Genomic DNA, 16,849 nt, shown 5'->3' on the forward strand with positions numbered 1-16,849 from the left:
CCCAGGTACTCGGGAGGATGAGGCAGGAGAATCGCATGAGCCTGAGAGGCGAAGGTTGCAGTGAGCTGAGATGGCGCCACTGCACTCCAGCCTGGGTGACAGAGCGAGACCCTGTCTCAAAAAACAAACAAACAACAAACAGAATGTGATAGAAATCTAGAAACTGCACAGCGACTGACTGCTTTATGATACTGTTCTGTGCGACAATAAGCTGCTGATTGAATTCTTGCTTTAAGATGATTGTCTTAGAGTTTAAAATATGAAACTATTCTCAAGAGTTTGGTTAATGGAAAGTACTGATTTGATTCCATGTCCCTTTCTTGAAACTCTGAACACTATTTGTAATCAACTTAAGACTATCCCATTCTTTATGAAGTCAGTTGGATCCTGGAGACAAACATTTTTATTTTATCGGAGAAAATTGGTCTATATAAAATGAATACAAAGAGAAGAGTCTGAACTCACTTTATTAAAAAGGGTTCTTTTCAGCACTGTGGCCCGAGTCCCATGCTGTTCTGTTTTCTCTTTGAAATCTTTGTCAATTCTCCCATTCAGAATCCGTCACTCATTTTATTCATATCTCCTATATACTTTTTCTTTTTTGGTCTTATTCTAGTCTGTATTCTCCTTGAAGGAAAGAACTACTTCTGCAGATATTTCCTCAATTTTGTTTTCTATTGAATATGCATGGTGATGGCTTATATATAATAAGCATTTTATTTTATTTATTTATTTATTTTTGAGACAGAGTCTTTCTTTGTCTCCCAGGCTGGAGTGCAGTGGCAGGATCTCGGCTCACTGCAACCTCCACCTCCCGGGTTCACACCATTCTCCTGCCTCAGCCTCCCGAGTAGCTGGGACTACAGGTGCCCGCCACCATGCCTGGCTAATTTTTTTTATTTTTAGTAGAGACGGGGTTTCACCGTGTTAGCCAGGATGGTCTCAATCTCCTGACCTCATGATCCGCCCGCCTCAGCCTCCCAAAGTGCTGGGATTACAGGCGTGAGCCACCGTGCCTGGCTATAATAAGCATTTTAATGTTTGCCCAATTCATTCTGTTTATCTGCTGTGAGGCTGCCATTTTTTTCCTGCATCCCATCCTTTACTTCAGCAGTTCCCAAAGTGTGAACTCAAGGTAATGGTGGTCCCTAAGACTTTTAGAGGGTCTGCAAGGTCAAGACTACTTTCATAATAATAAGAATGTATTTGTCTTTTTACTCTCATTTTATTAAGTGTACACTAAAATTTGCAGAGGGGGCATGAGGAGCTATGAGTTCATCACCCTGTGGCTAATCGAACTTGTGCTTGTATATGCTTCTGTTTTAAAAATTTCTCATCTTTAATTTTGAATATGGGAAATATCAGTAAATAAAACAAAAACTAAAGTGCTTTGGGGTCCTTAAAATTTCAAAGTAGAAAAGAGCCCTAAAACCAAAAAAATGGAAAACCGCTTTTAGTCTGTCATAGGTTATTCTGGAACAAATCCTCCACTACCATCTTGAAAAATGAAGTGTGATCCTTGGTGGTTCTTTCACATTTGAGATTGGGGCACCAAAACAGCTTGTAAGGGCAGGGTTGTGGGCTGCTTTACTTGCTGTGTCACTTCAGGGTGGTTATTCAGGATTCCATTTCACTGTGGCCCCCTCTTGGTATTTGTAGATGTAATAAGTCTTCACTTAATGTAATTGATAGGTTCTTAGAACCTGTGACTTTAAGTGAAACAACATATAACAAAGCCAGTTTTACCATAGAGTAATTGATGTAAACAAGAGTTAAATTCCTGGCTGGGGCTCATGCCTGTAATCCCAGCACTTTGGGAGGTGGAGGCAGGTGGATTCCTTGAACCCAGGAGTTTGAGACCAGCCTGGGCCACATAGCAAGACCTCGTCTCTACAAAAAGAATACAAAAATTAGCCAGGCTTGGTGGTGTGTGCCTGTAGTCCCAGCTACTTGGGAGGCTGAGGTAGGAGGATGGCTTGAGCCCAGGGACACTGAGGCTGCAGTGAGCTGAGATCATGCCATTGATTCCAGCCTGGACAACAGAGCAAGACTGTATCTTAACAGCAACAAAAACAACAACAACAATGAACTAAGTTTCTATGGTGTATTTCTGGTCACAAAACTTCTAAATAAAGACCCCAAGCCCTTTAATATTAAACATGGAAATAAATGTAAGCTACATATACATTTAAGAAAGATTAATAAAAACAAGTAAGATAATTATTTATCTAATTTTTGGTGAATCAGTGAGTAATAGTGGCTTATAGTGTGGTGGACCAAATCAATGAATTAACTTTTGCAGAGTGAAAATTGTCAGGAGCACTTCCTGCCACCCCATAGTTCAAAAAGCAAACAAGGGCTTGCTGAGTGCTTTCATAGTGCATCATTTATTTTTGTGCATTGGTATGATTATCATATACTTTATGAATTTTTATTTTATAATAATTTGTTTTTATTTCTTCATTAATTTTTCAAGTCACTTATTCCCGTTCAGGGTTGTGGCTGGGGCCTGTCCTGGCAGCTCAGGTGCAAGGTTGGAACCAGCCCTGGACAGGACGCCATCCCATCTCAGGGCACTCACACACAGCCACAGTCACTCACGCTGGGACCATGTGGACATGCTAGTTCACCTCATGTGCACATTTTTGGGATGTGGGAGGAAACTGGGGTACCCAGAGAAAACCTATGCAGACATGGGCAGAACATGAACTCCACACAGACAGTGGATCTGGTGTCAGGAATAGAGTGTTTTGTTCTCATCAATGTTATAACAAAACAACATTATTTGAGAACCTGCTGTATTTTTTCTGGGCCCAGTAATTTTCTTTACAGATGAAGATTCCAATTTCCTGTCTCTGTCTCTCTCCCTGAAAGTGCTCCTGGGCATAAGCCTAGTTGTCATTATTTTGCAAATCCAGGAGGTGAAGAGACCTGGCAGACTTCCCTTTTATTATCATGGACTTGTCCTGAATACTCCATTTTTGGTACAGAACCTCATTCTTGCCACGAGGGATGCGAGGTTTCCAAACCCACAGCCTCTCTGCTTTTATTTCTCCAGAGATTAAACAGAGATCCCTGTAGACTTGGTGCATTAGTCAGCTGGGACTCCCATAACAAGATACCACTGTCTGGGTGGCTTAAACAACACAAATGTATTTTCTTACAGTTCTAGAGGTTATAAGTCCAAGACTGAGGTGCCAGTAGGGTTGGTGTTTGGTGAGGCCAAACACAACTTATAAATACCCCAACCCCTTTTAATATTCCTGGCTTGCCGGTGGCACCTTCTTTCTGTGTCCTTACCAGGGTGGAGGAGAGAAAGCTCTCGTGTTTTTTCCACTCTGCGTAAGCCCACCAGTTCCATTAAATTAAAGTCCCACCCTTATGACCTTATTTAATTTGAACTACCTCTTTAAAGGCCCCATCTCTAAATACAGTGGTATTCGGAGGTAGTGGAGTCAGGGCCTCAACATATGAATTTTTGGGAACATAATTCAATCCATGACACTTAGGAAGGGAATAGTCCTCTGGCTTCATTGTTGGCTGCTGGATCTGGTGGAGGCTTGGCTCTCTGTACATCCTTTCTGCCAGTTCTCCTGTTTTCAGCCCTATCTCTGTTCCCCACCTTCTGAGGGAACAGGCACCTACAGTGACAGAACCATTCTGGGATTCTGCTGCATGAATCAGCCAGCCTGTTGTGGCATTTCCCCTGTGTAGGTGCCTTGCAGAGTGAAGAAAGATGGTGAGACTTAGTTTCTAGCTATATCCTTCTCATCTTCCAAAAATGTGTTGATCTTTCTCATCTGCTACTGTTTCTCCCTTGCTCTTTTCGTCGATGTTGGTTTTTACCTTAAAAAAATACTTTTCTCTAAGAAATCTGAGGTGCAGCAATAGAGATAAAAGCATGTGTTCAGTCTGCCATTTTACACTGGAAATGAGTCATTGACAGAATAATCAATGCTATTATTGTTAACCAAAGGTACATTGCTGGGACAAGACCTATTGGTCATGATTTTTTTTTGGTTATTCTATTTCCCCTTCTCTATCTTATTTTGGATTATTTACACACTTTTGATATTTTATTTATTGCCATATTTTGTATGTTTTTAAGTGGAGTAGGAACTACACTGTACATACTGAACTTCTCACTGTCTACTTAGAATCAATATTTCACCACTTCAGTGGAATATATAATTCTTACCACCATATAAGTCCCTTTATCTGCCCCTCTATGTTTTAGTTATATATTATATTCATATTCTCTGATGGGCCAAATTGTATACACCCCAAATTCATATGTTGATGTACTAATCCTCAGGACTTCAGAATGTGACTGTATTTGAAGCTAGGGTTTTTAAATAGGTAATTCAGTTAAAATGAAGTTAAAATGAGGTCATTAGAGCGAGCCCTAATTCAATATGACTAGTGTCATTGTAAGAAGAGGAGACTTGGACGCAGACACAGAGAGGATCATGTGAAGACACAGGAAGAAGATGGCCGCCTGCAAGCCAAAGAGAGAGGCTTCAGAAGAGACCAACCTTGCTGGCACCTTGCTCTTGGAATTCTGATCTCCAGAAATATGAGAAAATTTTATTGTTTAAACCCCACAGTTTGTGGTACTTTGTTATGGTAGCCCTAGCAAATGAATACACATACTTTTTGCCTTCAAAAATCAAGCATGTTTTAAAGAATTCATGAGAAGAATGGTTTATTATGTTTACCAAGATATTTATCATCTTTGTTGCTCTTCTTTCACTCCTGATGATCCAGATTTCTCTTAATAATATTTCCCTTCTGTCCAAATAACTTCCTTTAGCAATTCTTTTGGAGTAGGATTGCTGGCTACAAGTTTTCTTAGTGTTGCTTCATCTAAAATGTCTTGATTTCCCTTTTGATCTTGAAGGACATTTTCACTGATACAGAATTCTGACTTGACAGTTGCTTTATTTTAGCACTTGAAAAATGTGCTACTTCCACCCCAACAAAATAATCATAGGATCTGAAAATGTGGTGCAGACTTGGTAGAAATGGAAAAGAAGAAAAACACATAGAGTTATACAGATTGTTCTGAGTGTAAAGGAGAATTGGATCCTATCTGATACCATAAACATATAAATTTGAATACACATCTCAGATCCACTATGTGCAGTAACAGTTTGTCCTTTGGCTGAGGGTGAAGACCCTGAGTACCCTCAGAGACAGACAATACAGATCAAATTCTTTTTCCTTATTCTCACTTTAAGGCTATTCCTAACACTGTTAGGCCCAAAGCATGTGCACAATCATGGAAATGTTAGGGAAAACACCACCACCAACTGGACCAGGAACAAAACACTGATGATAAAGTCTATGGGCTTAGACAGACATTTGAAAAAGATAAGAACTGTAATGAAAAAATAAGCCATTATAAACCCAATGCTATTTTGCATTGGAGAATATGTTATATTGGACAAAATAAAGTTTGCTAAAACCTATTTCCTCATTTTTATAATAATATCTACTATTTAGTGTTGTATTTTATGAGTGATATTTTAGTAGCCTTGTTGGCATTCTGCTTGACATATAGTTAAGTATAAATCTATTAATATATCACAAAAGAAAAAGTGCCACTTCCTTCTGGCCTCTATGATTTTAGATGTGAAATCCACTGTCATTTGAATTGTTATCCCACTGTGTATACTTTATCATTTCTGTCTGACTGCTTTCAAGATTTTTTTATCTTAAATTTTCAGAAATGTAATTATGATATGTCTGGGTATGGATTTCTTTGGGTTTCTCCTGTTTAAAGTTTAGTTAGGTTTTTCAATCTCTAGATTTATGTCTTTCCCCAAATTTGGGATATTTTTATTATTTCTTGAAATAGTTTCTCAGTCCTGAATTCTTTCTCTGATCCTACTGAGATTCTGATAACACAAATATTAGATTTTTTTTTGGTTATTGTCCCACAGCTCCCTGAGTCTTTGTTCATACCTTCCTCCTAAACTTGTCTCTCTATTGTTCAGATTAGACAATTTCTATTGATATATTTTCTTTTCTTTTTTTTTTCTGAGATGGAGTCTCGCTCTGTCGCCCAGGCTGGAGTACAGTGGTGTGATCTTGGCTCACTGCAAGCTCCGCCTCCCGGATTCACGCCATTCTCCTGCCTCAGCCTCCTGAGTAGCTGGGACTACAGGTGCCCGCCACCCCGCCCAGCTAATTTTTTGTATTTTTAGTATAGACGGGGTTTCACCGTGTTAGCCAGGATGGTCTCGATCTCCTGACCTCGCGATCCACCTGCCTTGGCCTCCCAAAGTGCTGGGATTACAGGCATGAGCCACCATGCCCAGCTTTATTGATATATTTTCAAGATCACTGATCTCTTTCCTCTGTCAATTCTCTTCTGCCACTGAGCCCAGCTAGTGAGTTAAAAAAAATTAAGTTATTGTATTTTTCATTTATTTTCAGTTTTATTCTTTATATCTTGAGTATTTTTCTGAGTCCACTGGTTTTTCCGTTTGTTTGAAGAGGGTTCATAATTTCTTGGAGCATTTTTATGATAACCACTTTAAAATCCTTGTCATAAATTCCAACATTTGTGTTGCTTTGATGTTGGTGTCTGTAGATTGTCTTGTCTTTAAGATTTTCCCTGTTCTTGGTATGATGAATAACTTTGATGAATAACTTTGGATTGTATCCTAGACATTTTGAGTATTACATAATGAGATTCTGGTTTAGAGGCAATCAACCTGCTTGGACTCAAAACTCATGTCTTATTCACTTTTGTGGGCTGTGGCTTGAATGTCGATTTAGTTTTTATATAAGCCTTTGCCTTGCTATTCTGATCTGCTCTACAGAGTGTGTTATCCATAGGTGAACTGAAACCTGTATGATATTTCTCACCATAGTTCAGTTCCCAAAACTTTACTATGTTGACTCTGGTTGATTTCACACATGGACCATTTAGGGGTATGCACAGGACTTCATACACAGATTTACAAGATTTCTTTATCCAGTCCCCTTTTCTCCATAATCCTTCCTCACTCTCTAGTTGAGAGGAGGTAGGGTGTTGCCTCTTGCTGTCCTTCAGTTAGTAAGTGCAGGGTGGTAGAGTGCTTCTCCCTACAGTCCATGTGGGTTCTGTGGTCGCTATGCCATTGAAGAAGGGAAGGGGCACTGCTTCTTTCCTGATCTTGTCTTGGTTTAGGGCAGGAATGGTCAACAGAGCTCCAATCCATTCCAGTGAGGAGGAGAAGGCATGCTACTTCTGCTGTTAGTGCCAGGCAAGGATGGTCACCAGGCTCTTCACAGTGCCTGGTGAGGATGCAGAGAGATGTGGTTCTTTTGTGGTGTTTGCCTAAAATACAATGAGTATATTCACAAGGGTTCTGTCTTGCAGCACTGTCCTCTTCCACGACCTTTGGCTAAGGGGATGGATTCTCAACTGGAGATAATTTTATTCCCCCAGATGACATTTGCCAATGTCTAAGACATTTTTGGTTGTCACAACTGGAGGGTTGTCACTGACATCTAGCCAGGGATGCTGCTAAATATCCTATAATACAGAGAACAAGATCCTACAGCAATTATCCAGCTCCAAATCAAAAGTGCCAAAGGTGAGAAACCCTGAGGGACAGAGAGCAGACTTTTCTTGAAGCTTTTTGTTTTTTGTACTTATTCCATCTTGTCCAGTAATGAGAGTCCCTTCAACATTTTAATGTATTACTTTTTAGTCCTTTATCATCTATCACTGATGAGAATTATAACTTATAATTTATTTTTAGATAAATTGTCTTCCTCCGGTTGATTTTAAGAATTTCTCTTTTTTTAATCTTAAATTTAACCATTATGGGTATAGGTGTGGATTTGATTTTATTTAGACATTTTCTGTCTTAATTCTCACTTTCTAATTCTGGAAAATTCTTAGTCATCTCTTTGAGTATTGTCTCTCTCCCATTCCCTTCTTTCCTTCTTAGACCTCTTTAAACTGCCATATGCTGAAGCATCTCTTTCTGTGTTTCTTATCTGTTAACTATTCATTGATTCATATTCATATTCTTTATTTCTCCTTTTTCCCTTCTCCACACCTTCTCTCTGGTACTTTCTCCAGATTTTTCTTTCACTTCAGTAGTTCTTTTTTTTTTTCTTTCAGGTAAACTGGTCATTTATTAGCAGTGGTACTGTTTGGCATAACAGGTTTCCAGTAAATAGGCATGGAGTTATAGTATGGAGGTGACAGAGCAAGGCTCAAAAGCAGGACAGCATCTCTCACTTCTTCCGCTCGTTCTTGTCATAGTCCCACTTGGCTGGCGAAGCCCTGCAGGGGTTCACCTCATGTCCAGCATCCTCTTGGTCTGCATGGGCACCCACTCTTTGTCAAAGGTGTGCGGGATGGGGCCGTACACACAGCGCTTCTCCCAGTTGATAATGAACGCCGTGAAGCCAAGGAAGAACATGGCAGCACCCACAACCGTCTTCCACTCGTTCACGGCCCTGTTCATCTCAGCAAAGCTCTCCTTGAACTGAATGTGATACAACTCGACTTTCCCATCCTTGGAGCGGTTGCTCCAGGAGGCCTTCTCCTTCTTCTTCAAGGCCTTCTGTCTGGCAGACAGGTGCTTGACATGGGCCACATAGGGTACGGGATAGTCACGTCGATCCACATAAGCTGGGAGCGCATAGTCATCGCTCTTCACATTTCCGTGTGCCCGTACAGACACCAAGGTGGAAATTGCTCGCTTGCCAACTAGGCTAACTACCCTGGTAGCCAACATTCTGCCGCAGCTGCCCCACCACCGCCGCCCTCTATGCCCGGTGTCCCGCGACCCCACTAGTTCTTTTTTGTTTTTTTCTTTTCCGAGACGGAGTTTTGCTCTTGTTGCCCAGGCTGGAGCGCAGAGGCGTGATCTCAGCTCACTGCAACCTCCGCCTCCCGAGTTCAAGTGATTCTCCTGCCTCAGCCTCCCGAGTAGCTGGGATTGCAGGTACCCGCCACCATGCCTGGCTAATTTTTTGTATTTTTGGTATAGATGGGGTTTCACCATGTTGGCCAGGCTGGTCTCGGACACCTGACCTCAGGTGATCCGCCCACCTCGGCCTCTCAAGGTGTTAGGATTACATGCGTGAGCCACCGCGCCCGGCCCAGCCCAATAATTCTTTTTAAAGGTGGCTCTGTTACATTATTTAACCTAGCAATAGTTTTGTTTTCCACTAATAATAGTTTTTATTTATAAAATTTTATTTGGTTATTTAAAATAAATCTATCCCTTTGCCAGAGTATCTTATTCCTTCACTATGGTTTCTAGATTATTTTAAAACTTGACTATTTTGTAGTCCGTTTAATTCATCTATTGTTTTCACTTCTTAAGGTGTCAATTTTCAGGTCTGCTGATTCACCCTCATGGTGATTCGTTTCCTCCTGTGTTCTGTGATATTTAATTGTGCTAGTTCATCTTCAGTGAGTTTTCCATAAGCTTTGAGCTGTAAAATTATTTATTTCAATCTCTGTCTGTAAGGACGGAGATTTTCATGTTGTGTTTACTGTATCCATAGGAATTTTGGTGGTCCTGGATCACTTTTTATAGTAACAATTCATCTTGGAGTATTAAAAACTGTATGGAGGAAACATTTAGACCCCTCATCCTGTGCAAGTCCTAGATTTCTATTTCTCATGGCTCATGGGTGGCTTTTTTTTTTTTTGAGACGGAGTCTTGTTCTTGTTGCCCAGGCTGGAGTGCGATGGCTCGATCTCAGCTCACTGCAACCTCTGCCTCCCGGGTTCAAGCGATTTTCCTGCCTCAGCCTCCCGAGTAGCTGGGATTACAGGCATGAGCCACCATGCCCATCTAATTTTGTATTTTTAGTAGAGACGGGGTTTCTCCATGTTGGTCAGGCTGGTCTCGAACTTCTGACCTCAGGTGATCTGCCTGTCTCCAAAGTGCTGGGATTACAGGCGTGAGCCACCGTGCTTGGCCAATTTTTGTATTTTTAGTAGAGACAGAGTTTTGCCATGTTGGCCAGGCTGGTCTTGAACTCCTGACCTTGTGATCCCAAAGTGCTGGGATTACAGACATTAGCCACTGCGCCCAGCAGTGGCTTTTTGTTTTTTTTTTTTTTAATTTAAATTTTAAACTCAAGGACCAGGGCACTCAGCAGCTTCCTCGCTCTTTCTTTGCGCTAGCGAGCAGGCTGTGTACAGTTTCCTTTTTACTTACAGGACTGTTCTTTAAGGTGCAGGGCTTTATTCCTGCAGGGAGTTGGAGGTGGAGCTTCCAATCCTGTTCTTTTTCCCTGTGGAGTCCCATAGCCTCTAAGTCTGAAACTAAATTTCCAGTGGATTGCTGAAGCTCTGGCTTTGATTTTTTTTTTTATTTAAATTTTGGAATCTGGGAGATACTTGTTCTTTGGAAGTAATTTTGCTTATTGGTTATATTTTATTTAGAATTTGCATGTGTTTTTAGTGGGAAGGATGCATCCATATCAGCTCTGTATACTACACGGTTAAATGTCCTGATTCACATTTATTTTTTTTGAGATGGAGTCTCTCACTGTTGCCCGGGCTGGAGAGCAGTGGTGCGATCTCGGCTCACTGCAACCTCCGCCTCCCAGGTTCAAGCAATTCTCCTGCCTCAGCCTCCTGAGTAGCTGGGATTACAGGCACCTGCCACCATGCCTGGCTAATTTTTTATATTTTTAGTAGAGACAGGGTTCCATCATGTTAGCCAGGTTGGTCTCAGACTCTTGGCCTCGTGATCTGCCTGCCTTGGCCTCTCAAAATGCTGGGATTACAGGCATGAGCCACCGTGCCTGGCTTTTTTTTTTTTTTTTTTTTTTGAGACAGAGTCTTGCTCTTGTTGCCCAGGCTGGAGTGCAATGGTGCGGTCTCGGCTCACTGCAACCTCTGCCTCCCGGGTTTAAGTGATTCTTCTGCCCCAGCCTCCCAAGTAGATGGGATTACAGGTGTGCGCCACCATGCCTGGCTAATTTTGTATTTTTAGTAGAGATGGGGTTTCACCATGTTGGCCAGGTTGGTCTTGAACTCCTGACCTCAGGTGATCTGCCTTCCTTGGCCTCCCAAAGTGTTGAGATTACAGATATGAGCCGCTGCACCCAGCCCTGATTCACATTTGATATACAAGATCACCCATCCATCTATCCAGTTGTACTGGTATATAAATACTGTTTGATGCTCTGAATTGTTCTCTCTTAAAATTATTCATTAAACACACTGCTGTATTCCAATTACCTTTTGTATGAAAAATATGTGTGTTGATATATGATGGTATATAGCATAGCATTCCCATAAAACCAGGCATGTGTTTGGGAATATTTGTTTCCAAAGCACTTGTTTTAGTTTCATTAAGGCCTTAAAGAAACTTACCTTTTTATAAATCCTGACCTTTTATACCCACTTTGCATATGAAGATATTAAGAGAAATTGTTGCATTGTTTGCTGTGATAAGACATTTTCAAGGAAGAAGGCAGTGTGTGCTGATTTATAGCTTTAAGAACAGCAAAAAACAGTTAATAGACTGCTACTTTGAGCAGCACTGACTAGTGGAGTAATGTGTATAAGGACCTGCCTTTTCAATAAATAGTACACTGTAAATGTTGTCTCATGAAAGGTGAATTTTTTTTTTTTTTTTTTTTGAGACAGAGTCTCACGTTGTCGCCCGGGGAAGGAGTGCAGTGGCGCGATCTCGGCTCACTGCAACCTCCTCCTTCTGGGTTCAAGTGATTCTCCTGCTTCAGCCTCCCAAGTAACTGGGATTACAGGCGCCTGCCACCATGCCCGGCTAATTTTTTGTATTCTTAGTAGAGATGGGGTTTCATTATGTTGGCCAGGCTGGTCTCAAACTCCCGACCTCGTGATCTGCCCATCTTGGCCTCCCAAAGTGCTGGGATTACAGGCATGAGCCACTGCGCCCGGCCAGGTGACTTTTTCTTTTTTATGATTGATTTTATCAATCACCTTTTAATGGCCATTTAGGGGATTTTTAAAAGATCAAAAAATACTGCCAGAATATTCCTGAATTTATCTTTTTACACTGTTTACTTCTTCTGGGTGTAGAACCGCTGAGTCAAAGGATATACTCATTTAATATTTTGGTGTTGCCAAATTGCCCTACAGAAGGATTGTACCAATTTATACTTTGATCAGCAGCACATTGGTAACAAAATTGAACAAAACTTTTCTACAAAAATACATTTTAAACTACAGATAATGGAACAAAAATTTTCCTACCTGGCTCACAGAAACTTTTCCTGTCTTTCTCAATTTACATGTCCCAGGTGAGTAAGACCCACTCTCGTTGGCCTAGAACGGTGGTTTACAAAATATGGTTACTGGACTAGTAACGTTGCCATCACCGGGAACTTGTTAGAAATTTAATTAATCAGAACTTGTATCAGATCCACTGATTGAGAAACCTGGTGGAGCGTAGCAATCAGTGTTTTGATTAGCCCCCCAGGTGATTCTGGTACTTGCTAAAGTTTGAAAACCACTGGTCTAGGAGCAGCTTATCTTTGTATAACCCAGAGTTCAGCTCAAGTCTTTACTCCTGTATCCTTCATACAAATCATAGAAATTGAATTCCTGGGGGTTGATTTCTCATGGTACCTTCCACCTCTTTGTGCCTGCACCTGCGTGTGTTTATCGCTCTACTTTACTGCGGGTGGCTGCTCTTGTGTCTGCATTGCAATGGCCCAGATTGGCAAACGAAAAGGAATCCATTTTCCTTAATTCCCACAAACATCAGCAGTCCATTCACTTGAAAGGTATTTGAATATGTAGAAAACCAACTGATGGTTTGGAGGGATAGGAGAAGTTTATATCTTGGTAACATAAACAGTTTAAAATTGAATATTAAATGTGCACCTTCTGAAATCCTGTAGCCATTCTCCTACATTCCTTCCCCAGTCCCTCATTTTCCTTTCTACTCCACCTCCCATTGATTTGCTTTTTTCTCTAGGGTGATTTACTAATTCTATTTGTTTCCTTGTCTTCTGTTGTAATAACCAGGATTTTTATTGCAGACATTACAACCTACTCAACTACCTTAAGAAAAAAGAGTCTCAACTATAGAGTTATATGGCAGCTTACGGAATTGATGAGAGGGCCGGGGAAACAAGCTTGTTAGCCATTCAGTCATAGGTAACCTTTACATCCATTTATTTATGTCTGTCTTAATTTCTTTCATTAGGATTTTCTAAACTTCTGTGAATTTTTTTGTGTGGCCTTAAATTAATATCCAGTTAGGTTTTTATTTTCTGTCATGATTTCATGCAAATTTTCTGATTGCTCTGCAGATTTTCCAATCTCTCCTATCTCCCCTGCAGACAGTACGCTAACCCCTACTGATAGGAGGAGCAAGGGAAGTGATTTGAATATAAGGCCAGTTCCCCTTGACTGAGGCAGTTGAGCCTGCATTTGATGAGTTTGACATTGAGCTTGTCTTTCTTCCTGTTTGAAGACAGGACTTTGAGATTGAGGGGGTTTCAAATGATACCTCTGTTCAGTGGTAACTCTGTGCTGGTGAGCAGGGCCAGGCCTCCTCATAGGTGTTGATCCTAACAGATTTCCATGATTTTCCACTGAGTGTGACTGGCTGATTTTTTTTTTTTGAGACAGGGTCTTGCTCTGTTGACCAGGCTGGAGTGCAGTGGTGCGATCTTGGTTCACTGCAACCTCTGTCTCCTGGGCTCAAGTGATCCTCCCACCTCAGCCTCCCTAAGTAGCTGGGACTACAGGTGTGGGCCACCTTGCCCAGCTAATTTTTTGTATATTCAGTAGAGACAGGGTTTTGCTATGTTGGCCAGGCTGGTCTCGAACTCCTGGCTTCAAGTGATCCTCCCACCTCAGCCTCCCAAGTAGCTGTGATTACAGGCGTGAGCTGCCGTGCAGCTGAGGCTGATCTTGGAGCTGGGGAATCGGCATCTGAAAGCTGCTAAGGCCTCATAAAGGCTCTTGGAGGGTTTGCCTCTAGAAGATGGGTACATTAATAATATGAGAATCCACCACTCAGTGGAAAAGTCCTCTAGATACAGGCTTTCCAATTATTCTGTATTGCCTGTCTCCTGGGTTCTCTTTCTCTGTGGATTCCAGAACAGCCACACATTGGATGCTATGCTTCTGGCGTGCAGAGTCACCCTGCCACCTTGTGGCCATGTTTGAGAACTGTACTTCCTCAGATGTCGGCTTCCTTCCTATGTCTTTCTCAGTATCCAGCAAAGCTGAAATTGGTCACCCTGGATTGCTTCTGCCTTTAGCTTTTTGAACTAATAGGATTTGAAGAGATACTTCATAGCATACACCAAAGGAAGACTTTCTAATAGCTTTAAACAGAAATATATATGCAAGAAATTTTGTTGCCTCTGTAATGACATCTTGACATATTAGATAATGTGTGTTCAAAGCAAGAATAGGTCAATGTTATGTCCCAAAGCTGTTTCCGGGCTGCTCGGAGAGATCCTGTGCTTTTCCTGGGGATTGGAGTGAGCATTATGTAGTAGACATTAATTTTAGAGCACAGTTCTCTTTTAGGTCACATTCCTTTATTTTTCTATATTGAATTAACTACCTGACTGGTGGGAAAATTAAATCTCAATCATTACTGATACGCTTTCCCACTCCATAGGATAATATAAGAATCCCAGGCTGGTACAGTGCCATGAATTTGGGATGGGGCCCAGTCCACTCCCCACAGTTGGCTCCATCATGACCACTGCACATTCCGACATGCTGCTGCTGAAGACATGATCCCCAGCAACTAGGCTGTCAGAGGACCTTCCCAGCTGTTCACCCACTGACGACCACCCTGAGAGAGAATGCACCATGTCCATCTACTGTTGGCTTTCTGGAAGAGCTCCCCCAGCTCCACCTACCCAGGCACAGGTGGGAATGAGGTCTGTGTTTCTGACAGAACACAATCCCTTAAACTCATTCCTTTCCTGTTCTGGAGAATATTCCTGTCCTTTCCCTTTTGGCATAGGCTTTCTTTCACAAAGCCCTGTCTGGATGGGAACTTTTGTAAGTACCTTGAAACTTCAATTTATTACCCTGAAATTCACAAAATTATTAAAAATGGAGTGTGACTCTTGCGAAGGACTCAAAAACTCCAAACATAAAGTTGTCTATGTTATTGGAAGGGAGAAGGGAAAAATACTGATAGTAGCAATAGCAGCAGGAAGAAAGTACAAATTAATATCTCAATAAATCATCATGCCCCATTGTGTTTGATGTAGGCAACAGGCCTAAGGCTTCTGCAGCAAAATCTTCTCTTTACTTGGGCCATCCCTAGCAAGTGAAAGAGTGTTTATTGAGGGTGTTTCCCCGCCGGCACCCTACCCCCCGGCCATGGTCTAAGCACTGTGCCGGGTTCTTGCAAAATGAAGATGACCTCGCAGCCACAATTACAGAATGGTAATCAAGTACTAAGTGCTAGGAGAGGAATACAGCTGGAGTTCTGTGGGAGTGCTAATGGAAGTTGCTGTAGTCTAAATGTGCCCTCCAAAATTCATGTGTTGGAAACGTAATCCCCAATGCAACATTATTGAGATGTGTGGCCAAAGGGAGGTGTTTAGGTCATAGGGCTCTGCTCTCATGAATGGATTAATGCCACTATAAAAACAACTCTTGGGAGTGGATTCATGCTCTGCTGTTCTTCTGCCATGTGAGGACACATCAAGAAGGCCCTCACCAGATGCTGGTACCTTGATCTTGGAGACTTCTCAGCCTCCAGAACTGTGAGAAATAAATTTCCATTCTTTGTAAACTACCCAGTCTGTAGTATTTTGTTATAGCAGCACAAAATGGACTAACACAGAAGTGATGATAATTGCAGGAGGAGTTATATATAAGTCAGGAGATAACCTATATGAGATGATATTTTAGCTGTGCTGTGAGAAAGCATCTGCTTGGTGGGAAAAGAGTGAGGTGCAGTACATTCAGGCAGTGAGAACTGCACCAGTACAAGTGTGGGAATGCTCTGTGGCTGAGAGTGATGCACGTTTTGGAATTATCTGAGGAAATGAGTAAATGTGAGCTGGGTTGGAGCCCAATCACATTTGACCTCATTTGAAAAGCCAACAAAATCGTAATTTATTTTTTAGGCCAGCAAATCACAGTCCATTTTCTGTTGCATTATATTCCCATGCGTTTACTTAGGGAAATGTGCCAGTTCCTCAGGGCTAACTGTATTTCTATGTCTTTTTCTTGTGATGAAGAATGTCATTAATCTGGGAACATTGTGGAGTGGAAAGTGGGAGGGAGGAGGGAAAGAGGAGGGGAGGGGAGCAGAAGAGGAAGAAGGGAAAGGGAGAGGAGAAGGAGAGATGAGTTAGTGATTATTGGATTAGGTCAAGCAAGAGGTATTCAGGGGCTGAACTCAGACAATTCATGGGGAATGTGTGGATATAAGACATTTTGGAGACAGAATCCAGGGCTTGTATGTCATAGATTACATGTAGGGAATAAGGGAGAAAATAAAAGATTATAGAATTTTTCAAGTTTAGACAACTGGTTGGATGAAAATCACATTGAGACAGAAGGTAAGAGAAGAAGCAGATTTGGAGGCCAAGATAATGAATCATTTGGGGGCACATTTAAGAGCCTGTGGGACTTCTGGATAGGGAGGCAAGGTGCGCTATTGGAAATATGAGTCTAGAGCTTGGGAGAGAAGTTGGTGGTTTTAGTTTTGGGAGACATCAGTGAAGAGAGTTTAGGGAAACCCCAAGAATGGTTGAGATCACCCAGGGAGAGTGAGTAGAGTAAGGAGAAACGTTAAGGTCAAAACTGTGGGGATATACATGTTGATGAGTAGGAGGTTAAAGAAAGTATCACCAATGAGACCAGGAAAGAATAGCCAGAGTTGGGAGC

The 16,849-nt window shown here is 41.6% G+C and overlaps 2 protein-coding genes across 3 annotated transcripts in view; one reads left to right on the forward strand and one right to left on the reverse strand.

Annotated features, from left to right (window-relative positions):
* The window catches only part of SYT16 (synaptotagmin 16), a 318,945-nt gene that overhangs the window by 11,884 nt on the left and 290,212 nt on the right, over window positions 1-16,849 (forward strand). The window lies entirely within an intron of this gene.
* On the reverse strand, window positions 7,892-8,962 carry LOC101135385 (cytochrome c oxidase subunit 4 isoform 1, mitochondrial-like). The gene is given in 2 exon segments (XM_019010175.3): window positions 7,892-8,306; window positions 8,309-8,962. Coding segments are annotated over 2 exon segments (504 nt in total). The 5' UTR covers window positions 8,748-8,962; the 3' UTR covers window positions 7,892-8,241.

This window comes from Gorilla gorilla, chromosome 15 (genome assembly GCF_029281585.2).
Source record: "Gorilla gorilla gorilla isolate KB3781 chromosome 15, NHGRI_mGorGor1-v2.1_pri, whole genome shotgun sequence".
In the NCBI taxonomy this organism is placed as follows: Eukaryota; Metazoa; Chordata; class Mammalia; order Primates; family Hominidae; genus Gorilla; species Gorilla gorilla.